The sequence below is a fragment of the Schistocerca nitens genome, chromosome 4, assembly GCF_023898315.1.
Source record: "Schistocerca nitens isolate TAMUIC-IGC-003100 chromosome 4, iqSchNite1.1, whole genome shotgun sequence".
Taxonomy (NCBI): domain Eukaryota; kingdom Metazoa; phylum Arthropoda; class Insecta; order Orthoptera; family Acrididae; genus Schistocerca; species Schistocerca nitens.
Window position 1 is genome coordinate 832,089,418 of NC_064617.1, and position 27,592 is coordinate 832,117,009.

General features: G+C 40.5%; 2 protein-coding genes across 4 annotated transcripts in view; one reads left to right on the top strand and one right to left on the bottom strand.

Annotated features, from left to right (window-relative positions):
* Positions 1 to 4,039, top strand: part of LOC126253261 (putative polypeptide N-acetylgalactosaminyltransferase 9) — a 598,235-nt gene extending 594,196 nt beyond the window's left edge. For all 3 annotated transcript variants that reach the window (XM_049954469.1, XM_049954467.1, XM_049954468.1), the window contains 2 exons: positions 2,691 to 2,839; positions 3,016 to 4,039. In XM_049954469.1, coding sequence (XP_049810426.1) covers positions 2,691 to 2,831 — 141 coding nt within the window. In that variant the 3' untranslated portion in view covers positions 2,832 to 2,839; positions 3,016 to 4,039. The remainder of the gene's footprint in view (positions 1 to 2,690; positions 2,840 to 3,015) is intronic.
* The window catches only part of LOC126253262 (golgin subfamily A member 7), a 137,622-nt gene that overhangs the window by 11,216 nt on the left and 98,814 nt on the right, over positions 1 to 27,592 (bottom strand). The gene's annotated exons all lie outside the window — the stretch shown is intronic.

A 27,592-nucleotide genomic window follows, 5' to 3' on the forward strand; every position in this document is an offset into this window, starting at 1 on the left:
TAAGTGACAAGAAAGAGGTGTACTCTAAGCTGTTTCCAGGAAAGATCAGCTGTTTAACAATGGATGTGATGGCCCAGGAAATCTGCTTTTGAACTAGGCAGTTATGGTAATTATGTCCAGTGAAGGCTGATGCGAGACTGGCAGTGTATTGCTGTAAAGAGTCTGCCATCTGAACAAGTATGTTTGCCTTGAATGCCAAGGCTGTATGGCAGGGAACATTTGACATGGAAATGACGGCATCTGTCAGAATGAAAGTACTGTTATTTGTTAGTAGGTTTAATGTGAACTAAATGTTTAGCTGACCCTCAGAGAGGATGAGGTCAACATCAAGGAAAATGGCATGGGATTTGGAGTAGGGCCATGTGAAATTTAATTGGGAGAGTGTATTTAGAGATTCCGAAAATGTGAACAGGTCAGCTTCACAATGAGTCTATATGGCAAAGATGTCATCAATGTATCTAAACCAAACCAGGGGCTGCAGGCTTATGGATTCCAGGAAAGCCCTCTCCAAGGGAACCATGAAAAGGTTGGTATAGGAAGGACCCATTCTGGTTCCCATGGCCATGCCCTTGATCTGTTTGTACATCTGTCCCTCGAAGGTAAAGTAGTTGCCAGTAAACATAAAGTTGATTAAGGTGAGGAGAAAGGATGTCATACATTTGGAATCGGGTGGGCACTGGTCAAGGCAATGTTCAGCAGCAAACAGACAGGGGATGTCGGTATAGAAGAAGGTGGCATCAACGGTGACAAGCGAGGTGTGTGGTGGTAGTGGGATGGGCACGATTTCAGGTGATGTAAGAAATGGTCAGTGTCTTTAGTATAGGAGGGAAGTCTTTGTACTAAGGTTGCAGGTGTTGATAAACTAAGGCAGATATGATTCAGTGGGTGCTTTGAAGCCAACAGCTATGCAACAGCTTGGGTGACTGGATTTGTGGATCTGAAGTGGGAGTGCAAAATTCTTTGGATTACGGTGTCAGTCCTTGTGAGAGGCCTGAGGTTTTAAGGAGAGACTGTAGGTCAGTTTATCACAGGGATGGGATTTTGATGAATGATTTCTATATGTAGAGGTATCAGACATCTGGCACAGACCCTTTCTTACATACTCCCATTCGTCAAGTACCACAGTGGTAGATCCCTTGTCTGCTGACAGATGCCGTCATTTCCATGTCAAATGTTCCCTGCCATACAGCCTTGGCATTCAAGGCAAACTGATGATCGAGTAATCAGTTCCTGGCAATTGAAGAGATTGATGTTCTGCAGAGGACAGGTTATGGTCATGTTGTAGGAATCTGAGAAAGGGTTGTGAATTGTGATGAAATCCTTGATGTTGACCTCATCCTCACTGATGGTCAGCCATACATTTCTGTTCATATTGAGCCCACTAACAAACCACAATACTTAGATTTTGACAGTTCCATCTCTTACAGCCTTGGCATTCAAGACAAACATACTTGATCAGATGGCAGTCTCTATACAACAATACCACCATTCTCACCTCAGCATTCACTGGATATTATTGCCCCACCAGCCTAGTTTAAAAGCAAATTTCTTGGCCCATCACTTCCAATCCTGGTAGTGCTGATCCTTCCAAAAAATGACTTAGGTGTATACCTCTCATCACCCAGTATTATCCTTGTCTTGAATGTACTCATATTAATCAGCTACTTCAACAAGGCCTTGTCTTCATAAAACCAGACCCTGTGCTCCTTCTGAATCCATTGCCCAACCCAATGGCTCCATCCCCACTGTAACACTTGTCCTGTGCACCCATCTAACTGGCAAAACTGATACTATCAAAGAGAGCCACCTGTGAAATTACACTTTGTGTACCAGCTATTATGTAAACATTGTTCTGCTTTTTACATTTGTATGGCTATCACCAAGTTATCACTTAGATGAGTGGGGTTAGGTAGAATGTGTATAATAGCAACACATAATATCCTGTAGCAGAGCATGTTCTATAACATGACATTTGTGACCTCAGTGCCCGTTTCACCACATGTACCATCTGGATTCTTCCCCTGACACCAATTTCTCAGAACTCCATAGGTGGGAACTGGCATTACTGGTCTTAATGTGTTAATTTTTTGTGTCAGCATTTCTTCTCAGTAACTATTCCTTTTATCACTCCCTTTTAGTTTTCGGTATCTTTCATTTTCTGAGATCTATTTTTCCTCACCATCCACTGCTATCACATACAATGCCCTTAGCTTTCTGCTCTTATTAACTCTTGCATGATGTTTTGTCCATCTTGCTTATTACACTATCTTCCACCTTTATGCTCCCAGGATTTCAAGTCTCTTCTGGTGCAGTAATCAACAATGAGTTTTTCCTCTTCCTCTTGTCTGATAAGTCTCCACTGACCTAGGGCCCTGGGTGACTTTTCCAAACCCTCCCCATTTCCTAAACCTTGCCAGTTCTTTTCCTTCACCCCTCTTCCTTTCCCTTGACCCTTCTGCCAAAAGGGCGAGCCACTGACTCTGAAAGCTTGCACCCTTTATTTATGTTTCCTTCTGCTGCCACTTGGTGAGTAGATCTGTTAATCTCCCAGTAACATTATACAATTACATTTGTTATTGATTGTCAATGATGTGACACAAGTCACAAGAACATTTTCATTCCACCAACACAGTATGTATGTTTTACATAAATAAGTATCAGTGACAATGAATTTAATTTTTTTTCCCTAGACAAAGCTCTTACAACATGGGAGCAGCAAGAAGTGCCTTGCAATAAGTGAAAATAAACAAAAGTTGCAGATGTTAGAATGTGATGAAAACATGGAAAGGCAGCACTGGAAGTTTGAAAATTATGACCCGTCCAAACTTTAAACACCTTGGTAAGAAATAAATTGACTAATTATAGCAAAGATATTCCAACTTATACTAGTTTAGAACTCCTCCACGGTTTCATCTTTGAGTTCTAAGCAATAGTTTATAACAATAGGAAAAATTCACATGAAGATTTTGATACCTCTCTCTTCCATGATATTTGAGCTATGTATTTGTTTTGCAGGCCAACTGGATGAAACCAAATCAGATCTACCAGCACTATGTCATCACTGCTAGGTCATTTGACTTGTGAAATGAGAGTGATGTGACTGCTGGTGAAGTGATTGCTAGTCAGTTTGTTAACTGCATGTAGAATATTCACGGTGCAAATCACCAGGAAACACTTCGCAACTTCAAAAAGTTCTCCATTGCACCATTCAGCTTTTACCAGAAGAGACATAAAAAAATCATTTGTTGATAATGAAATGAAATATATTGAAAATGACTAGAAATAGCACAATGTGTGTGAATGTATCATGTAATCTCGTGCATGTTACAACAGTTGGTGATTCGATAGCTATGGTTCCTACGGAACCCTGTGTGCCTATCATCAGTCAATGTTTGGTGCAACATGAACTACTTTAACTGTGGTTTGAAGAAATATAATGTACGAATACACGTGAATCAACTTTTGTCCTGAAATTTGACGTTACAAAGTGAACACTATGTACTTAAGATTTCAAAGACTGAGTATTCTGGTATACTAAAATACTTCCATTGTGTGTACATATATATATATATATATATATATTCTGATGATGAATGTAATGTAAATACAAACTGAAAGCAAAATTAATTTATTTGGTGAGTGTGATGGTTTAAATGAACATTTTAAAGCATATCATAATACATAGCTTAGAAGTGAAGAATGACATAGATGGATACAAGAATTGGGAGTTCTTTTTATTGGAATTCATTTTAAGGGAGTGTTACAAACTTCAGAAAATGGTTGAAAATTTTTGTTGCTTTTATTTAATTGTTTACAACATAGAATTTTAGCACAAAATGATTTTTCTTTTGTGAAAGTGATATTTAGTTGGGAAGCAAGCTAATGCATTCCAGACGTAGCTGTACAGTGCCAGTAGTATAAGGAGGTTGTAGGGATTTTGTATACCAGTTGCTATTGCTAATACTTACATTTTTATTTTGTTAATGAATAATGTTCATGTATAAAGCAACTGCCAAATATTACAGGTAAATGAGAAAAAGGGGAAAAAAAAAGACCAAATAATACAATGCAGGCAAAAGATTTGCAAAACTGACCTCATATTTTCTTAACATTGAAATACTGTGAAGATAGAAGTATTTTAAAAAATTGTGTTATCATATTTTAAGTGTGCAATATTAACTGTTTTATTTGGCTCTCCATTTGCAAGTCAGTGTTTCAGTGTAGTATTATCAAGGTATTTTGGCCACATTCATTTGCTTATAATTACCTGTCTTATACTTAATGGTATTGGTATTCTGAGTTCCTCGTATTCTCTTTGTAGTTGTGCTAGTTCCTTTTTTTTAAAAAAAATGTCACAGCTGCAGATCAGAAAGCCATACCTAAAAAAGAGTCACCAATAAGATTATTCCATAGGTCATGATTCCTGACCACACATTCCATTTTAAGTTGCCTCTACACTGCTACCTCATTGTGTACACAAGACATCACACATTTTCCTTTCTACAACTGTTAATTATATTTCACTTAGAGCTCTTTTATACAGAAAAATAATTATCTTACCATTCATATTTGTGTATTAATTTAAATCAATGAGAGCCATTCATACTTGTATCTCATCATCAAATTTGCCATGATCCACACTCAAACTGTTTTGCAGTTGTGATAGATGGAATATGGAATTGGACTTTTCACATTTGTTTACTATGAGTGTTATCAGTGTTAAGTATCTGGTAACACAAAAAATCATTTTGCAAAACATGTGAAACAAAATCATGATCTGCAAAATATTAAAAAATGGCTTGCATCTGGAACATTTCTTTGTCAGAATATTTAACTTCTTTATGCCATATGATCTTTGTTTTCTTCTTACCTGCATTTATCATTAAATAAATAAGTTCAGATGTTTGGTCTTCTCTCTAGGTAATTTCATGCCTTATGTTTTTATTAGCCACTTGAGTTTATACAGCACTATGAAACATTCCTGTATTACTGTTCATGCATTTTCTTTGAAATGTAACATAATTTAATTTCCTTATAGTTTCATCAAGTGGAAAACAGGATTCCTTTTGTCAAATGAAAATTTAGCAATATCACATTTTAAACTTGCATGTGCCATGGAAGATTGAGTTTGTACTTCCAACAGTTGCAGAAAATAAGGCTGCAGTACAACTAAATATCTTCTTTTAGATAGTACACAAACATTGTCCATATAACTGTTCTTAAAGTGCCAAATTTCTTTTTCTTATATCTTCTCTACACACTGCATTCATATTTAATGGTTACTATTGTTATACATGGTCCAAGAGGATAATTTTGTTGAAATAATCTTACTGAATGTTCATGGCATGGGCTCTACTTCTAGATGTCCAGTAAAAACATGTTTGTTGGCACTAACAGTCATCTTTAAGTAAAATGACAGTTATATGTTATATAACAATTATATCACTCATCAATGTTCCTTAACAGTGAAATACAATCCTGCACAAAGTAAATTTCAAAATAAAACTGTGACAAATGTAAGATTTTAGTGTCTTTGTAAGGAACAGTTGAGCTGTCATGTGAGAAACAGGTTTTCTTTTCTTGTATTTGATAAAGACAGAATGTATGATGTCGAATTTTTTTATTGATATAACAAATATTATTAGTTCCTGGAAGTCATGGACAATGTGTTCAAAAGAACAACATGTAACTTGCATTGAGCCCAATTTGTTTACAACTCATTTGTCAGTGAAATAAGGATAGATATTGCTGTCAACAGAACTTGTACACCAATTAATTTTAATAATGGACATAAGATTACTGTGCCTTACTTGGTGTAATATATGCAAATAAAAAAGTGAAAATTTTGTGTTTTGGAAAAAAGCTGTGAAAATACATTTTGCTATTCTTTCAAACATTTCCCTAGCATGTATAAAACACTGAGAAGTGCAACATTTTTTATTATGGTACCAGGTTGTTTCTTCATACATTGTGTATTCAAACAGCATCATGTTTTATAAATACATGATAATCACAAGTCAAAATCCTTACTGCCATTCCAATTGTACAAAATAATGTATTTTAAACAAAAATATTTTGAGTGCTATGAATGATATGCCAGTGATGGATACAGAAATCTCACGAGTAATGATAGATTTTTTACATATGGAGCTGTCAAATAAAAATGAGACAGATGGAAAAAAGTAAGTAAACTGTTTATTATTTCAAAAGTAATCACTGTAACTATTAATCCATTCATTCCACTGTGAGAGAAGATGGTCAGTGCTTTCATGGAAAAATGTTGGCTGTTGCCTGCAGAACAAAGATTTTACACAGAAGTGTATCTCTCTCTCTCTCTCTCTCTCTCTCTCTCTCTCTATCTCTCTCTCTCTGAAGCAAATCTACTCCCATGCATGTCTTTCTTGAGGGCTCCAGTGATGTTGAAATCACATGGGGAGAGATAGGGGCTTTGTGGACAAAGAACTCCCCAGCAAAACTTTTGATCTGTAGTTGAAACAAGTGGGCCCACCCACACATTGCTGAGGTTGTTTCAAGTACACTGCATAAGTTTTCCTGGAAAGCCCTTATACATCCTCCATACAGTCTGGATCTGTCACCATGTGATTGTAATATTTTTGGAGTCATGAAGAGTGACACTCATGGTTGTCAGTTTCCTGTGGACAAAGAGGCGCACCCTTGGGTACAGTCATGTTAAGTAACTGCAGATGTTTTTCAATGAAGGCACAGACTGTCTTGTCTCGAAATGGGATAAATGTATTAACAGTTATGGAAATTACTTTTGAAATACCAAACAGTATACTTTCTTTTTTTCCATCCATCTCATTTTCATTTGACTGTCCATTGTAGTTATCCCCAATAACCTTATGACCAATTACTACACCATGAAAGAAAATAAATCCAGAATGAGATTTTCACCCTGCAGCGGAGTCTGTGCTGTTATGAAACATACTGGCAGATTAAAACTGTGTGCTGGACCAAGACCCGAACTCAGGACCCTTGCCTTTCGCAGGCAAGTGCGCTACCAACTGAGCTACCCAAGCATGACTCACGATCTGTCCTCACAGCTTTAATTTTGCCAGTACCTCGTCTCCTACCTTCCAAACTTCACAGAAGCTCTCCTGCGAACCTTGCAGAACTAACATCCTTGGAAGAAAAGATACTGCAGAGACATGCCTTAGCCACAGCCTGGGGATTGTTTCCAGAATGAGATTTGCACTCTGCAGTGGAGAGTGTGCTGGTATGAAACTTCCTGGCAGATTAAAAATGTGTGCTGGACCGAGACCCGAGTTCAGGATCTTTGCTTTCTCGGTCTGCCAGGAAATTTCAAAATATATCCACTTTAAAGTGTATCTTGAACACTCCTTTCTTCCAACACTGTGTATACTGAAAGTTTCCTTGCAAAATTAAATTGAAGAAGAAACAATAAAAGTAAAGAAAAGCTATAAGAAGTGTGCTTGGAACAACAAATAAATGCCACAGTATTTTTATGGTTCTAACACTTTACCACAATACTACTTTTTCCCATAAAATTTAAACACTCACACAAGAAATCTCAAACTTTATAGAAGAAATAAACCGTAACTAAACAGTTTTGCTCATTCACTAAAAAGGGATGTGACTGGCCCCAGCACTGGGTCTATACTGATATTTATTACGAATAACAGGTATCTGCATGTTGCAAGAAACAGGTCTTATACCAGGGAACATTGTCAATTGTTCTGTACTCAATATTTGAACGCAGACGATCTATAGAATGAGTGGCCAACAAGACACATTTTGACCTGCATAGGTTCTCAAATTGATGAGATGTGGTTTTAGATGTTGTGGATATAGACCACACAACCCATTAAAAAGTGGGTCCCACCATGACAGGCTTGCATGACTTGTTCACTTATGCTCCTTCCAGTACTTTCCTTTCTCTAACCCTTTTTTCAGTGGTTATATGTATTTAGTCATCTTGCTTCATTCATGTAGTAAGTTGCCTCAAGGCCGCTTATAGCAATATCAGTTGGGCTGCTCCCAGCTGTTATTAGGGTATGTAATCAGAGGATAACTGCTGTCATATGCTGCAGGACATTATGCAGAATCAGTGGCAATGAGTGAAAATGTGCATTGGACCAGGATTCGAGCCCCGAATCTCCTGTTTGCTAGGGAGGTGCATTATCCACTGTGCCATCTGGGACACAGTGTTATCACAACTGCGCGAACTATCTTGGCATGCCCCACTGCCAATCGCATGCTTAGTAAGCAGGAGATCCTGAATTCGAATTCCAGTCTATGTAATGTCCCACTGCAGCTGACAGCAGTTATCTCCTTCAATTTCTGTTCTTTCGGACATGTCCGAAAGAACAAACACCACGAATTCATATAATTATTAGGATAGCCACTACCGGAGTTGTGTTGAACATCAGCATTCACTGGAGTAACACACACCTTTTCACTTGCCAAAACTATGCCTAAAAGTGCTGGTGTATGCACACACTAGCTGCTAAGGTAGCACATTTGCACATTCTCACCAAGTTCGGCAGCAGCTTGTATTGTGAGGCCCGCAAGTGCTGTTCTATGTTGTTATACTCTACACTTTGTGTACTACTACCATCTGCCATGATGAAGCTTAGCTTCACATCAGAATTAGTTCTGAAGAATTTGTATATGTAGTTCAAGTCTTTAGTATTGAGCTCCACCCTCATTAACTACTCAAAAAACGTTTTGCATCATGCTAATGACTTGCATAGCAAGAGTTTCTTTTATTAAAAATCTCATTCTCAGCACTATTATAACTATAGGAAATGACTATGTACAAATGCCAGTGTAACAGAAGTAAAAATAAACTTGCATTCTCAGTCCATCTCAGTATAGTGTAATGTATCTGCAAACATGAAAAGGCTCCTGCAGGTTGTGTACTATGTTCAGTCTATCAACATACCTCAAAGGAACATTTCAAGCTTGGACCAAGTGTTCATTAGCACTTTATGACAAAAAGGGTTTTCAGTATGGGAAGTTGCCTGCTGAATCTGCTGTGATACAATCCAAACATATTGTGAGACACAGAACATTGAAGATCTGACCCATACAACTGCCCACAGCCAATGGCTACTATCTACTAACAATGATTCAATTACACTGAAGAGAATGCAATATAACTAAATGTTATCTTTTTGGAGATAACAGAGAGGACTGTCCACACACCTAGTACACAACACTCTTCGCATTGGCCTCTAGGCATCCATTATGAACTACAGTACAAGGGAGCACCTGGAAAAATGTCAGGTTCCTTTCACCAATGAAGAGAGAATTTGTCTGATACAACACTACCATTACAGAAGAGTGTGAAGGCTGCAAGGTACCAATGCAGATCTCAAACTGTAGCCCCCTGGGTTCATTTGGGAGTGTGTAAAGAGTTTTTTGTGCCCTAATTTGAGTGGTGTGCAGTATAACAACCGGTTCTCCTGACCTATTGTCCAATCTCACAATCAACATTTTGATGACAGAGTCATCTTTCAACACTAAACATGCGTGAGCAAACTAGGCTCACCTCACACCACCTTATGCATCTACACCTCTACAATCCAAAGCACTGTGACGTTCAAGGGAGAGTGTACACCTCATTATACCACTTATCATGACTTCTTCCCAAACCATTAGTGAATATAGCACATGGAGAATGACTGCCTAATGGAAAAGGTAATTCCTATCTCCTTCCGCCATGTTAAACAAGCTGTTTCTAATGTATCTTTTCTCAAAAAGTATTAACGGAAGAACACTGAAGTTTTTTCACATGCATTTACACTATTCGCTAACAAGCTGACATTTTTTAAGACTAGTGTATTAACATTGTAATTTTGAAAAATGTTTTATCTGCTGTTAATCACTTTCCAATAGTATACATGCCATACATTAACCTAAAATCGTTTTCTTTATATTCACTGTCTTCTTTTCTCCAGGTCCTCCTGATCTTTTCTTCTTAACTTTCGAAGGTAGATCTCAGTGTTTCTTTGTTAAGAAACAAAGATGCATGTGTTATGTTGTTCCCTATAGTAATAACTGATTGCAAGACAACAAATAGTATAGCAAATAGCTGAAAGCACAAAGCAATGGAAAAAATTGTCCCTAGGCTTACGAGTTCACAGAAGAGAAATCAAAGAGCAATAAGTGGTGTGTCCGGGGAAAGCTGCCATTTATACTGACTTTTAACCTTTAAATAAGGATTCTCTCTAAAACATTTTATATTCACATACAGCATACTTCAAACAATCATAATCACAACAAAAATAAATTTCATAATTTTCAAGGTACCTTCTGCCTGTAAAGTCCTCTTCATATGATCTTATTTGGTCTAATGCTGTGTTTGTGGTTCCTACAGGATTGATGCATGGTGGGTTGCAGCATATTCCTAGATTCACCATTAAATGCTGGTTTTTGAAACTTTGTGAGTAGGTTTTCACAGGATGTGGATAGCTGGCATCTACATTTGAGGGCCCAACAGTTCATGTTTTTAAGTATCTCTTTTGCACTGTCCCACAGGTCAAATGAAACAGTGACCATACTCACTGCCCATCTTTATATACATTCCTACACCCCCGATAGTCCTAATTTTTATGCATCACACATACTTGAGAAATATTCAAAGACATGTTGTACATGCCTCTTGTAAGCAATACATGCTTTGGCAGTAGACTGCATTTTCCCAGAACCTTACCAATGATTCAAAGTCTGCCATCTGCTTACATACAACTTGAGTCTATGTGACTGTTCCATTTGCAACTAACTTATGCTGTAGACACAGGATACTACATTTTTCAGTTTGTGGAATGCACATTTTACATTTCTGAACATTTGAGGAGCTAACACTCTCCGCACCACTCGGAAAGCTTACTAACATGTGCCTGAAGATTTGTGTAACTTTTTTGGACAGTATTTCATTATAAATAACTGCATCATCTGTAAAAAGTCTGAGGTTATTGTTAATATGATCTGCAAGGTTATTAATATACAACACAAACAGCAAGGATCCCAATACACTTTCTTGGGGCACACCTAAAGTTACTTCTATGTCTTTTGATGTCTCTACATGGAAATAGAAATGAGTGTTTGGCGTCATTGTCCATCAAAGATAAAGTCTGTGTACTTCATAAACCTGACTGCCTTGACCCATGGCTTATAGGATTGTCATATGAGAAAAGTGTTAAGTTGACTTTCACATGATTGATGTTTCTGGAATTCATGCTGCTTCGCATGGAGGTGGTCATTATGTTTGAGGTACTTCATTATTTCTGATATGAGAATATGTTCTGAGATTCTACAGTAGGCAGATGTCACAAATATTGGATGATACTTTATTTCTGATGATTCTCATGAACTGTTTGGCTAAGTTAATATCTATCCAGTGCTTGGTTAGCTATATTTTTATGGCCCATGAACAGGTTGGCACAGGATGGTGCCATGCAGGTACACAGATTTGTTCGCAGGTGTTGCCTCTAAAGGTCATGTAATTGTTGGTGAGGATGTAGCTGATCATAGTGAACACGAAAATGGTTGTAGGTTTTGAGTCAGTTGCACATTAGGAAAGGTAGTGTTCAATTAACGGCAAGGGCATGGGCATTCAGGACGTTAGTGTAGCAGGAAATGGCATCGTATAGTGATGGGCAAGGTGCCGGGTAGTAAAAAAAACAGGAACTGTGGAGCTTCAGTAGAGGAAATGATCGATATCTTTTACATATGAGGGTAAGCAATGGGCGATAGGCTGATGGTGTTTATCTACATGTTAAGAAATTCTCGCCAGTATCCAGCCACAACTGGGCATCCTGTGTGGAGGGGGTTGTGAACGTTATTTAGGAACCATGTATATGTGAGGAGTGTGGGGAGTGGTGATGATGATTGTGATTAAGGGCAGAGGTTGTGGGATGAACCTAGGGATTTGAGGAGCAGCTCGAGATCCTCTTGAATTTCTGTAATGGGCTCACTTTTGCGAGTGGACGTGTCTGACAGCTGGCAGAACCTTCCTACCAAGTGATCTCTGCAGTTCATAACAGCAGTGGTTGTTGGCAGGTAGGTTTATAAGGCCAGTATTAGCTTTTAGAAGGTGGACTGCCATACTTTCTGCAGATGTGAGGTTGGTTTCCAAATTGAGGGACTTGCAGAATGATGATGACACAAGACTTGAGGTTAGAAAATTCTTAAAAGTAATCAGGGAATGATTTGGGGGTGTGGGGGAGTATCACACTTAGATGGAGGATTAAATTAAGTAAGGCAGGTTTAATATTGATCTTGGGTTGAGCGTGATTGGTAGGGTTTGTGGGGAGAGGTATTTGTGCTGTAGGGTGCGGGAGAGCAAGAGAAGGCCTTTAACAGGCCTATCATTATTGAATTTGGGGTGCAGCAAAAGGTTCTATGCACTAGTGACAGGTCATGATTAAGGGGGCTGGTCCGTGGATACCAGGGGAAACCTTGAAAAAATTGTCAGTTTTCTAAATAGTGTAACTCAAAGAATAAGATTCTTAAGCCCAGGCTTGGCATGGTTTGTCATCTGTGGAAGACTTATGAAAGAACGTAGCCCATACTGCCTTTTTATTCCTTCATGTTGTTGTGGTCTTCAGTCCTGAGACTGGTTTGATGCAGCTCTCCATGCTACTCTATCCTGTGCAAGCTTCTTCATCTCCCAGTACATACTGCAGCCTACATCCTTCTGAATCTGCTTAGTGTATTCATCTCTTGGTCTCCCTCTGCGATTTTTACCCTCCACACTGCCCTCTAATACTAAATTGGTGATCCCTTGATGCCTCAGAACATGTCCTACCAACCATCCCTTCTTCTAGTCAAGTTGTGCCACAAACTTCTCTTCTCCCCAATCCTATTCAATACCTCCTCATTAGTTATGTGATCTACCCATCTAATCTTCAGCATTCTTCTATAGCACCACATTTCAAAAGCTTCTATTCTCTTCTTGTCCAAACTGTTTATTGTCCATGTTTCACTTCCATACATGGCTACACTCCATACAAATACTTTCAGAAACGACTTCCTGACACTTAAATCTATACTCGATGTTAACAAATTTCTCTTCTTCAGAAACACTTTTCTTGCCACTGCCAGTCTACATTTTATATCCTCTCTACTTCAACCATCCTCAGTTATTTTGTTCCCCAAATAGCAAAACTCCTTTACTACTTTAAGTGTCTCATTTCCTAAACTAATTCCCTCTGCATCACCCGATTTAATTCGACAACATTCCATTATCCTCGTTTTGCTTTTGTTGATGTTCATCTTATATCCTCCCTTCAAGACACTGTTCATTCCATTCAACTGCTCTTTCACGTCCTTTGCTGTTTCTGACAGAATTTCAATGTCATTGGCGAACCTTAAAGTTTTTATTTCTTCCCCATGGATTTTAATACCTACTCCGAATTTTTCTTTTGTATCCATACAGTAAAGCTGCATGCCCTCGGGAAAAATTACGGCCGTAGTTTCCCCTTGCTTTCAGCCGTACGCAGTACCAGCACAGCAAGGCCGTTTTGGTTAGTGTTACAAGGCCAGATCAGTCAATCTGTTGCCCCTCCAACTACTGAAAAGGCTGCTGTGCCCCTCTTCAGGAACCATACTTGTCTGGCCTCTCAACAGATATCCCTCTGTTGTGGTTGCACCTACAGTACGGCTATCTGTATCGCTGAGGCACACAAGCCTCCCCACCAACGGCAAGGTCTATGGTTCATGGGGGTGGTTTTATTCCCTCAAAGTCATTTTTATTTTGTCTTATAGCTTGTCCATAGCAATACTGCAACCTATTTCTTCGTCTAAGTCAACCACGTCCACTAATGCACTTAATATCAGGTAATTACTTTCCCTTCAAATTACACTTCAAGTTCCTCAGTCTTGTACCTAACCTTTTCTGGACATGTTAAACACATTCCATTTTTTTCAATTTTTGTGTCAGCAAAAGGTTTGAATTCATAAACTTTTTAGTAAACTTTTGAGTCTCCATCTCCTAGGTAAGACGTATACATCACACGATATTTCTCCACTGACCTGTGAAACATCTTCACAATCACGTTCAGATTCCATCCCTCCACTATAACCACTAAAATTAATCACACATTTATGATTTTCAGTTCCACTAGCACAGCCATGACAGCACTTGGTAATATATTCCACATCAGTGACTTTACCATTGTCCAAGGAGGTAGCTGTCATTACACCAGTTAGGGAACTATGGCCTCTTTGCTGCCAGGGTGCATCCAGGACTGCAGACATACACGTATTGCTGTCATTCATGTCTACACTTCTCTGAATAGCATTTTTCACACTATCATTTGGTACTTCTTCTAAACTCTGTAGAATAATTTTATTGTACCTGTTAAATCTTTTTTTAAGGGGGAGGTAAGTCCATAGGAGCACAAAAAATTTTTGCACTTCTGTATCCTCTGCCTATACACCTCATACCATAAGCAAGTTTAATATTTGTGTTATACACTCTCTGCTTAGTTATGCCACAAGTATAACAACATTTGCTTAAATCACAAAAATTACCAGCAATTCTTAATTTTGATGCACAACCTCTTCTAGCACATATCTCCTCAACTACCTTCACACCACTATTGTCGCATTCCTTACACTGCAAAGCTTTATTTATTAGTTCAGGTAGAGCAGAGAGTTCAACAATAACACAATCTGAATCAATAGTTGGCATCTCTATATTATCTGCATTAATATTGTCAAGCCCATTTCAGTTTTAGCTTTGAAGCACTTGGAGTAGGTGAAGCTGATTCAAGTGTCATATCTTGTTGTATTTCAGTATTAGCAGAGTGAATCCATTTGGTGAACTGATTTCCATAAAATTTATGTTGTTTAACACTGAACTTCATTCTTCCTATTGCCTTCAAGTGGAATAAAAAACTCATGCACACAATTACTTCACTGTAAACAAAATATTCACACTAAAACAACAGTAAACAATGACTAAATTTCCTATATAAACAAAAGATAAGCAACTGTAAGCTTTTGCAGGTTAACCAATTTAGGGGACTAAAAAGTCATACAAATGAGATCAACACTTTATTTTTACCAGAGCTGACTGTGTGCTATGGGGATGTCATGGTGCATGCAGCAACTTCTAAATTCCTCTGATTTTGGTAATTTTTGTGGTCCAATTTCCTGGAAGTAAACTTTTTCTCATTCAGAAAACTACAGAGAAATTTTAAGACAAAAATTTAAAAAATTGATTTCTTTTTACAGTTATTCACACACAAGTCCCCTTAAGGATCATTTCCTGGTTTTGATAATGTTGCACTAATTAAATAGATATGACTCTGATTTACTGTAAATTATCTTCTAGGTGTTCTAATTGCCCTTTCTACCAGAAAAATGCCTTTTGAGAATGCTCAACAAGCAATGTAGCTCAGTGGATGGCAATATTCCAACCGTTGGCATTGTGGTTATCTGATGTTTCAGACCACTTTTTTTAATACACCACCATCAACATTACACCATGCTCTTTTTGCCGTGCTATATGGGACAGCATCAGTAACACTGCACAGTTATTTCCTGACGTTATTGATTACCTGTGCTATATCCTGCACAGAAAGTCCAATTTCTGTCTGACTGGAACTTTGAAGTGTAGGTGTATGATTCATCAACTGAATTGCCTTGCAAAATGTTCAAGTTGAAGATCTTCTTCCTGAAAGAGTGGCAGATTGAGCTCTGCCACAATCTTTACAGTATGTGGGGCAGCCAAGAGATTAGCCAGACATTCAAAAAGAGTTCTCACAGAGGGAGTTGTACTTGGAGCAGTGGTATTCTCAGAATGACATGTATCAGGAAAAGCAAGACACCAAAAACGTATACCTCATAATGGTATGCTGTAACAGATCAGTCTTGGCATCAGGAGCAGGAACTACCGAGGAAGGAACAAAGATGATGGCCTCATCATCCATTGAACAGCAAAGGGACGTTTACAGGAAAGTGTGTAAATGCTTCAAAATGAAATAAAGAGCAGATGTATGCCTAAACTTACTAGTACTTACTTTGGAATTCTGTAATGCAGTAGTCCGCAGCTGGTGGTCCTGCGGTAGCGTTCTCGCTTCCCATGCCCGGGTTCCCGTGTTCGATTCCCGGCGGGGTCAGGGATTTTCTCTGCCTCGTAATGACTGGGTGTTGTGTGATGTCCTTAGGTTAGTTAGGTTTAAGTAGTTCTAAGTTCTATGGGACTGATGACCATAGATGTTAAGTCCCACAGTGCTCAGAGCCATTTTTTTGTAATGCAGTACAGGATGTGCACGACATAAACTGATGCAGAGTTTGATGTGTGAGAGAGCAATAATGAAATAAAAGTAGTAATCAAAATGCTTAAGACTCATCATCAAGGAGGTGTTAGCAAATCAAGATCACAGGTTCAGATTACAGCAGGTTTTGACAGACAAGATTATTGTGTGCTACTCTTGCCCTCCATCTGCCACCCAGATATGAGGTACAAGGTTTGACAAAAACCCAATGGGACAATGTGGGGTGGGGTAACAAGAAAAAACTCATCAGACCAAATATATATCAGAAAAATTGACAGACATTGTTTTCTCAGTTTTGCAGGAGCAAAAACAAAGTTGTTCTTATCTGAGCCTATTTACCTTATTTATTCTGAGCGGGAAGCAAAAAGGCAGCAACGATGATTGACAAAGGGTCACAGCACTTAGGTTGGTGGATGAATATGCATGCGAGCCACAGGTGCCATCCGTCATGGCATAATGGAATCTGTGCCTGCCGTGGAAAGGATGTAATGGGAAATTCAGTCACAGCACACATGGGGCAAACTGTAAGGGTTACACTGATGACACAGCAGTATTCAACAGACAAAAATATATAATGTTAATCAAAATATCCATGGGTGTACTGCCGGTCTACAGTGTCCAACGGGCACAATATTTCGGCGATCATACATGTCGCCATCATCAGGTGAATTGACGGACTGAGCTCCTGTGAACGTGCCGGCACGGAGATCCGTATGCTATGGCTGCTCAGAGGGAACTGGGTTTGGTCACCGCGGCGGCCAATTTAAATACCCTCCGCCCACAGCGCGCTCCCTCCGCTGTCCGCGCCAAGGTCGCACGGTGGAACAGGTTGCGACAGCGTCTGAGTGATGGCTCTGTCCGCCGTGGCCGTCACAACTATACGTTTGCTCGATTTACTCTTGATTAACCCAATTGCTGGGTTCCCAAGCCTTGTTAAGATTATAGCCACAGTCGCGGTTTATGAGGTTGTCATTGGTGCGAATTTCGATGGCCTCTCTAACAATGCTGTCCCAGTATCCCGACATCTGTACCAGAATCCTCGTGCATTCATACTCCATAGCATGATTTTCCCACAAACAATGTCCAGCGACCGCCGATTTGCTCAGATACATCAGTCAAGTGTGCCTCTGGTGTTCACGGCATCGGTCCTCGACGGTACGCATCGTCTGACCAATATACGACTTGCCACATTGACATGGAATCTGGTACACGCCGGCCTTCCTCAAACCGAGGTCATCTTTGGGGTTCCCCACCAATGCACGAGTTTTATTCAAAATAAATCACGCTATGGAGTATGAACGCACGAGGATTCTGGTACAGACGTCGAGATACTGGGATAGCATTGTTAGAGAGGCCATCGAAATTCGCACCAATGGTGACCTCATACACCGTGACTGTGGCTATAATCTTAGCAAGGCTTGGGAACCAGCAATTGGGTTAATCAAGAGTAAATCGAGCAAACATATAGTTGTGACGACCACGGTGGACAGAGCCATCACTCCGACATCATCTCAGACGCCGTCGCAATCTGTTCCACCGCGTGACCTTGGCGCGAGGTGCGGACGGCGGAGGGAGCATGCCGCGGGCGGAGGGTATTTAAATTGGCCACCGCTGTGACCGAACCCAGTTCCCTCTGAGCAGCCATAGCGTACGGATCTCCGTGCCGGCACGTTCACAGGAGCTCAGTCCGTCAGTTCACCTGATGATGGCGACATGTATGATCGCCGAAATATTGTGCCCATTGGACACTGTGGACCAGCAGTACACCCGTGGATATTGATTATCAAATATGCCGGGAGAAACTCAAGAATCACATCATACATAATGTTGCCTGCACCAGAAAAAGAGGAACAAAGAGCAGTTTCACATTTACTCTGTGATATTCATGAGGGTAGTCACAGAGGAAATGCTGGCCGCAGTGGCCATGCCGTTCTAGGCGCTGCAGTCTGGAACCGCGAGACCGCTATGGTCGCAGGTTCGAATCCTGCCTCGGGTATGGATGTGTGTGATGTCCTTAGGTTAGTTAGGTTTAACTAGTTCTAAGTTCTACATAAATCAGATAAATCAGATGCGAATAATTATAGGCCTATTTCGCTTATGTCAATCTGTTGTAGAATAATGGAACATGTTTTATGTTCTCGTATTATGACGTTCTTAGATAATACAAATCTCCTTCATCATAACCAACATGGATTCCGCAAACAGAGATCATGTGAAACTCAGCTCGCCCTATTTGTCCAAGAAATTCACAGTGCCGTAGACACTGGCGAGCAGATTGATGCCGTATTCCTGGACTTCAGGAAGGCATTTGATACGGTTCCGCACTTACGTTTAGTGAAAAAAAATACGAGCTTACGGAATATCGGACCAGGTTTGTGATTGGATTCAGGATTTCCTAGAAGAAAGAACACAACATGTCATTCTTAACGGTTCAAAATCTGCAGATGTAGAGGTAATTTCGGGAGTACCGCAAGGAAGTGTGATAGGACCTTTATTGTTTACAATATACATAAATGACTTAGTTGACAACATCGGTAGCTCCGTGAGGCTATTTGCAGATGACACAGTTGTCTACAAGAAAGTAGCAACATCAGAAGACTCGTACGTACTCCAGGAAGACCTGCAGAGGATTAATGAATGGTGCGACAGCTGGCAGCTTTCCCTAAACGTAGATAAATGTAATATAATGCGCATACATAGGGGCAGAAATCCATTCCAGTACGATTATGCCATAGGTGGTAAATCATTGGAAGCGGTAACGACCGTAAAATACTTAGGAGTTACTATCCGGAGCGATCTGAAGTGGAATGATCACATAAAACAAATAGTGGGAAAAGCAGGCGCCAGGTTGAGATTCATAGGAAGAATTCTAAGAAAATGTGACTCATCGACGAAAGAAGTAGCTTACAAAACGCTTGTTCGTCCGATTCTTGAGTATTGCTCATCAGTATGGGACCCTTACCAGGTTGGATTAATAGAAGAGATAGACATGATCCAGCGAAAAGCAGCGCGATTCGTCATGGGGACATTTAGTCAGCGCGAGAGCGTTACGGAGATGCTGAACAAGCTCCAGTGGCGGACACTTCAAGAAAGGCGTTACGCAATACGGAGAGGTTTATTATCGAAATTACGAGAGAGCACATTCCGGGAAGAGATGGGCAACATATTACTACCGCCCACATATATCTCGCGTAATGATCACAACGAAAAGATCCGAGAAATTAGAGCAAATACGGAGACTTACAAGCAGTCGTTCTTCCCACGCACAATTCGTGAATGGAACAGGGAAGGGGGGATCAGATAGTGGTACAATAAGTACCCTCCGCCACACACCGTAAGGTGGCTCGCGGAGTATAGATGTAGATGTAGATGTAGATGTAGATGTAGGGGACTAATGACCTCAGAAGTTGAGTCCCATAGTGCTCAGAGCCATTTTTTTTTTCTGAACAGAGGAAACAATGCTTTTCTAAAGGGCCAGGATGTAAGCATATAGCTTGGAACAGTATCACACAGCACATCATATAGCTGAGCTATCACATTTCTCAGCTGTTGACAGAGTCACTAACACACTGTAATGTGAAATGATGATAAATTAAGTAACAGTGTAGGAGACCCTATGTAGCTAATACCCAATAGTAAGACAAATATTTCCCCTGCAATGGACTGAAAACAAAATGTATTGACCACGATGTGCAATATAGAATCAAAGCTCTATGGCGACTGGTCAATGGTGAATGATATTTTGACACTGACATAACTGGTCAGATGTGGGAAGAGGAAGAAACAGGGTCATTCCCAGCAGTAAAGCCACACAGGCTGGTAATGGGTAAACACAGAATCAAGGGAAGTGTGATGCTTCGTATGTAATAATGGCAATGCTCAAGATAGAACAGGTGAAAAAATAGGATATCATTGATGGTGTGACAGTAAAGAATAGAGGGAGGGTAAAAACAAATGGTTCAAGTCAGATGCAGTTGCCCCATCTTGAAAACACCAGGTGGCAGAATGAGCAACTACGCACCTCTTCCAATTCTGTAATGTAAAAATCCCTGCAAATCAAATTGTTCCCCATTAGTATTGAACCCACTTTAGGTGCGTAGAAAAACTGAAGCTTCCTCTCACTCAATAGCCAACTGAAGCAGTTACACCAAAGCATACTGCCTGTCAACCACTACAAGTAAGACATAGTGTTCAGACAGTCTTCATCACTAGGACCTCCATGACACTCATTCTTTGCATGTTAGAAGGCAACAGTGAGAGAGCCCAGCAAGGCAGTCAGCACATCAATTGTGTGCACCCCGTCCAATACGACCCTGCTACAGTGGCATGCAGGGGTGTCATCATGAATTCTTAATGACGGTGATTTAAAAGTGGTCAGAACCAAACACAGGGCAGCAGGATGCAGAGCAATGTCAACTTGAAAAAGAAAGTGAATCCATTTAGAAAGAGAAAAGACAGCAAAGTAGGGGACACAAGCATAAGGTAAGATTGGAATTGCTGATGCCAACAGTAATGCAGATGTTACAAAGGCAGCTCAGTGGGAAATAATAACATCTTTAAGTTAAAATCAAACAACGGAAATTCCAGGTAGGCCTCTCAACCATGTACGAAAATACAGATTGCTGCTTATCGTAAAGAAGACGCGTTAAGTTGCAGATAGACACAATTAAAAGACACTTACATACAGCTTTCAGCCACAGCCTTCACCAGTAAAAGAGAGATACACACCATTCACACACACAAGCAAGCACACCTCATGCACACATGATCACCAACTCCAGCATCTCAGGCTGGAATTCAGTTATCATGTGGGATCAAGCAGCAATCTGGAAGGAGTGGGGAAGGGATGGGGAGAGAGACTAATGCTGTCTGGTGGAGTGTGCAGGGACTAGACTGCCAACAGGTGCAGCATCAGGAGGTTGTGGTGTAGGGAGGTAGGAAAAAAGGAGCAAAAAAGGAGAGGAGCGGGGAAAGACGGGCAGATGCATTGGTATAGGGCGGCAAATAAACTGAGTGGGATATGAGAATGGGGAAGTGATGATAGAACAGAGGGGGTAGAAACAGTTGGATAGAGGGTGTGGGGAGAGTATGTTACCATAGGTTGAGGTTGGGATAATTACAGGAGCAGATAATATGTTATAAGGATAACTCCCATCTACACATTTCAGAAAAGCTGGTGGTGGAGCGAAGGATCCAGAGAACTTGGATAGTGAAGCAACCATTGAAACCAAGTGTGTTATGTTCAGCTGCATGTTGTGCCACAGGGTGGTCTACTTCGCTCTTGGGCACAGTTTGGCAGTGGCTGTTCATCCTGGTGGGTAGCTGACTGGTAGTCGTACCAATGTAAAAAGCTATGCAGTGATTGCAGCAGAGCTGGTAAATGACACAACTACTTTCACAGTTGGCCTGGCCCCTGATAGGGTAGGATAAATCTGTCACAGGACTAGAATAGGAATTGCTGGGTGGGTGGATTGGGCAGGATTTGCACCTGGGGCTTCCACAAAGATATGATCAGTGTGGTAAGCAGCTGAGATTGGGTGCGGCATAGGAATGGACTACAATGTTGTGGAGGTTGGGTGGGTGATGGATCACCACTTTAGGAGGGATGGGAAGTTTCTCGAGTAGGATATCCGTCTTTTCAGGGCAGGATGATAGTTAATCAGAGCCCTGGCAAAGGGTGTTGTTCAGTTGCTCTTGTCTCCCGTTGTACTGGGTAATGAAGGGAACACTCCTTTGTGGCTGGTTCTTGGAGATGGTGAGAGGATTGGGGTGTGAGGAGAAATGGCACACGAGATCTGTTTGTGTAGCAGTTCTTGGGGGACAGTGCTTGTCGGTGAAGACCTTGGCAAGACCCCATGCCGTTTCCCCCTCACCATTTCTCAATTCTCAAAAGTTTGCAAACTTGAGTGAATTATGAAGCTATGTCCCTTGATCTGTGAGTATCACATCTGGACTTCGAAAAGGCAGAATCAAATATGTAACAAATGCCTTAGTACTGTCTCTGTTGTCATGTCAGCATTTGGGACCAAGACAAGAAAATGTGAGAAGTGATCAATGATCACACTTGGCTTCTTGCTGTGTCTAAACAAATTGTCCTAAGATATCCAAAACTACATGGTCTAGAAGCTTCAGGTAGAATGGTGTCTGTTGTGCACAAGGAATACAAGAACAGGTATAATCCTTGATATCATGCAACTGATTTTTTTCAACACTATTAATTGTCCACACAGGTGTTTGTTCTCCTTTTCCTGCTATGACAAACTTCAATACTGTCATAACACTGTGTGATTATTCATTACTGGTTTCAGTAAAACCAGTAGATTTCCCTGTGAAGCTTTATGGCACAGAACGCCGTCTTCAGACACAAATTCTGGCAGGGTGGCAAGTTTCTGGCATTCCTCATCTCTTTTCTTTGCCCTTTCCAATTCAGCTATGAGCACCTCATCAGTCTGCAGTATACAGGCCTTCCTACCTAGTGCATCAGCATTTCATTAAAGTCTGCAGAGTTTATGTATTGTAATCATATTCAGTGTCCATTATTTCAATCACCCACTTGAGTTTGAAAGGAAGTTAGGAGCCATTGCAGTGCTGGATGGGCAGTGACTATAGTGAAATGATGCCATAAAGATGTTGTTGTTGTTGTGGTCTTCAGTCCTGAGACTGGTTTGATGCAGCTCTCCATGCTACTCTATCCTGTGCAAGCTTCTTCATCTCCCAGTACCTACTGCAACCTACATCCTTCTGAATCTGCTTAGTGTATTGATCTCTTGGTCTCCCTCTACGATTTTTACCCTCCACGCTGCCCTCCAATGCTAAATTTGTGATCCCTTGATGCCTCAAAACATGTCCTACCAACTGATCCCTTCTTCTAGTCAAGTTGTGCCACAAACTTCTCTTCTCCCCAATCCTATTCAATACCTCCTCATTAGTTACGTGATCTACCCACCTTATCTTCAGCATTCTTCTGTAGCACCACATTTCGAAAGCTTCTATTCTCTTCTTGTCCAAACTAGTTATCGTCCATGTCTCACTTCCATACATGGCTACACTCCATACAAATACTTTCAGAAACGACTTCCTGACACCTAAATCTATACTCGATGTTAACAAATTTCTCTTCTTGAGAAACGCTTTCCTTGCCATTGCCAGTCTACATTTTATATCCTCTCTACTTCGACCATCATCGGTTATTTTACTCCCTAAATAGCAAAACTCCTTTACTACTTTAAGTGTCTCATTTCCTAATCTAATTCCCTCAGCATCACCCGACTTAATTTGACTACATTCCATTATCCTCGTTTTGCTTTTGTTGATGTTCATCTTATATCCTCCTTTCAAGACACTGTCCATTCCGTTCAACTGCTCTTCCAAGTCCTTTGCTGCCTCTGACAGAATTACAATGTCATCGGCGAACCTCAAAGTTTTTACTTCTTCTCCATGAATTTTAATACCTACTCCGAATTTTTCTTTTGTTTCCTTTACTGCTTGCTCAATATACAGATTGAATAACATCGGGGAGAGGCTACAACCCTGTCTCACTCCTTTCCCAACCACTGCTTCCCTTTCATGCCCCTCGACTCTTATAACTGCCATCTGGTTTCTGTACAAATTGTAAATAGCCTTTCGCTCCCTGTATTTTACCCCTGCTACCTTCAGAATTTGAAAGAGAGTATTCCAGTCAACATTGTCAAAAGCTTTCTCTAAGTCTACAAATGCTAGAAACGTAGGTTTGCCTTTTCTTAATCTTTCTTCTAAGATAAGTCGTAAGGTCAGTATTGCCTCACGTGTTCCAACATTCCTACGGAATCCAAACTGATCTTCCCCAAGGTCAGCTTCTACCAGTTTTTCCATTCGTCTGTAAAGAATTCGCGTTAGTATTTTGCAGCTGTGACTTATTAAACTGATAGTTCGGTAATTTTCACATCTGTCAACACCTGCTTTCTTTGGGATTGGAATTATTATATTCTTCTTGAAGTCTGAGGGTATTTCGCCTGTCTCATACATCGTGCTCACCAGATGGTAGAGTTTTGTCATGACTGGCTCTCCCGAGGCCATCAGTAGTTCTAGTGGAATGTTGTCTACTCCCGGGGCCTTGTTTCGACTCAGGTCTTTCAGTGCTCTGTCAAACTCTTCACGCAGTATCTTATCTCCCATTTCATCTTCATCTACATCCTCTTCCATTTCCATAATATTGTCCTCAAGTACATCTCCCTTGTATAAACCCTCTATATACTCCTTCCACCTTTCTACCTTCCCTTCTTTGCTTAGAACTGGGTTTCCATCTGAGCTCTTGATATTCATACAAGTGGTTCTCTTCTCTCCAAAGGTCTCTTTAATTTTCCTGTAGGCAGTATCTATCTTACCCCTAGTGAGACAAGCCTCTACATCCTTACATTTGTCCTCTAGCCATCCCTGCTTAGCCATTTTGCACTTCCTGTCGATCTCATTTTTGAGACGTTTGTATTCCTTTTTGCCTGCTTCATTTACTGCATTTTTATATTTTCTCCTTTCATCAATTAAATTCAATATTTCTTCTGTTACCCAAGGATTTCTATCAGCCCTCGTCTTTTTACCTACTTGATCGTCTGCTGCCTTCACTACTTCATCCCTCAGAGCTACCCATTCTTCTTCTACTGTATTTATTTGCCCCATTCCTGTCAATTGTTCCCTTATGCTCTCCCTGAAACTCTCTACAACCTCTGGTTCTTTCAGTTTATCCAGGTCCCATCTCCTTAAATTCCCACCTTTTTGCAGTTTCTTCAGTTTCAATCTGCAGTTCATAACCAATAGATTGTGGTCAGAATCCACATCTGCCCCAGGAAATGTCTTACAATTTAAAACCTGGTTCCTAAATCTCTGTCTTACCATTATATAATCTATCTGAAACCTGTCAGTATCTCCTGGCTTCTTCCATGTATACAGCCTCCTTTCATGATTCTTGAACCAAGTGTTAGCTATGATTAAGTTATGCTCTGTGCAAAATTCTACAAGGCGGCTTCCTCTTTCATTCCTTCCCCCCAATCCATATTCACCTACTATGTTTCCTTCTCTCCCTTTTCCTACTGACGAATTCCAGTCACCCATGACTATTAAATTTTCGTCTCCCTTCACTACCTGAATAGTTTCTTTTATCTCGTCATACATTTCATCTATTTCTTCATCATCTGCAGAGCTAGTTGGCATATAAACTTGTACTACTGTAGTAGGCATGGGCTTTGTGTCTATCTTGGCCACAATAATGCGTTCACTATGCTGTTTGTAGTAGCTAACCCGCACTCCTATTTTTTTATTCGTTATTAAACCTACTCCTGCATTACCCCTATTTGATTTTGTATTTATAAGCCTGTAATCACCTGACCAAAAGTCTTGTTCCTCCTGCCACCGAACTTCACTAATTCCCACTATATCTAACTTTAACCTATCCATTTCCCTTTTTAAATTTTCTAACCTACCTGCCCGATTAAGTGATCTGACATTCCACGCTCCGATCCGTAGAACGCCAGTTTTCTTTCTCCTGATAACGACGTCCTCTTGAGTAGTCCCCGCCCGGAGATCCGAATGGGGGACTATTTTACCTCCGGAATATTTTACCCAAGAGGACGCCATCATCATTTAATCATACAGTAGAGCTGCATGTCCTCGGGAAAAATTACGGCTGTAGTTTCCCCTTGCTTTCAGCCGTTCGCAGTACCAGCACAGCAAGGCCGTTTTGGTTAATGTTACAAGGCCAGATCAGTCAATCATCCAGACTGTTGCCCCTGCAACTACTGAAAAGGCTGCTGCCCCTCTTCAGGAACCACATGTTTGTCTGGCCTCTCAACAGATACCCCTCCGCTGTGGTTGCACCTACGGTACGGCCATCTGTATCGCTGAGGCACGCAAGCCTCCCCACCAACGGCAAGGTCCATGGTTCATGGGGAAAGGGCCATAAAGATATCACTTGAAAAAATCTACACAAAATACCAGAGCCAGCAGCTCCTTCTCAATAGTACTGCAGTTAATTTCTGCTTTGTTAAGCTATTGAGATGCATATCCAATTGAAGATGAAATGGGAGATATGATTTTGCGTGAAGAGTTTGACAGAGCACTGAAAACCTAAGTCGAAACAAGGCCCCCAGAGTAGACAACATTCCATTAGAACTACTGACAGCCTTGGGAGAGCCAGTCCTGACAAAACTCTACCATCTGGTGAGCAAGATGTATGAGACAGGCGAAATACCCTCAGACTTCAAGAAGAATATAATAATACCAATCCCAAAGAAAGCAGGTGTTGACAGATGTGAAAATTACCGAACTATCAGTTTAATAAGTCACAGCTGAAAAATACTAACACGAATTCTTTACAGACAAATGGAAAAATTGGTAGAAGCCGACCTCGGGGAAGATCAGTTTGGATTCCGTTGAAATGTTAGCACATGAGAGGCAATACTGATCTTACGACTTATCTTAGAAGAAAGATTAAGGAAGGGCAAACCTACATTTCTAGCATTTGTAGACTTAGAGAAAGCTTTTGACAATGTTGATTGGAATACTCTCTTTCACATTCTGAAGGTGGCAGGGGTAAAATACAGGGAGCGAAAGGCTATTTACAATTTGTACAGAAACCAGATAGCAGTCATACGAGTCGAGGGGTATGAAAGGGAAGCAGTGGTAAGGAAGGGAGTGAGACAGGGTTGTAGCCTATCCCCGATGTTATTCAATCTGTATATTGAGCAAGCAATAAAGGAAACAAAAGAAAAGTTTGGAGTAGGTATTAAAATCCATGGAGAAGAAATAAAAACTTTGAGGTTCACCGATGATATTGTAATTCTGTCAGAGACAGCAAAGGACTTGGAAGAGCAGTTGAACAGAATGGACAGTGTCTTGAAGGAGGGTATAAGATGAACATCAACAAAAGCAAAACGAGGATAATGGAATGTAGTCGAATTAAGTCGGGTGATGCTGAGGAATTAGATTAGGAAATGAGACACTTAAAGTAGTAAAGGAGTTTTGCTATTTGGGGAGCAAAATAACTGATCATGGTCGAAGAAGAGAGGATATAAAATGTAGACTGGCAATGGTGAGGAAAGCGTTTCTGAAGAAGAAAAATTTGTTAACATCGAGTATAGACTTAAATGTCAGGAAGTCGTTTCTGAAAGTATTTGTATGAAGTGTAGCCATGTACGGAAGTGAAACGTGGGCGATAAATAGCTTAGACAAGAAGAGAATAGAAGCTTTCGAAATGTGGTGCTACAGAAGAATGCTGAAGATTAGATGGGTAGATCACATAACTAATGAGGAGGTATTGAATAGAATTGGAGAGAAGAGGAGCTTGTGGC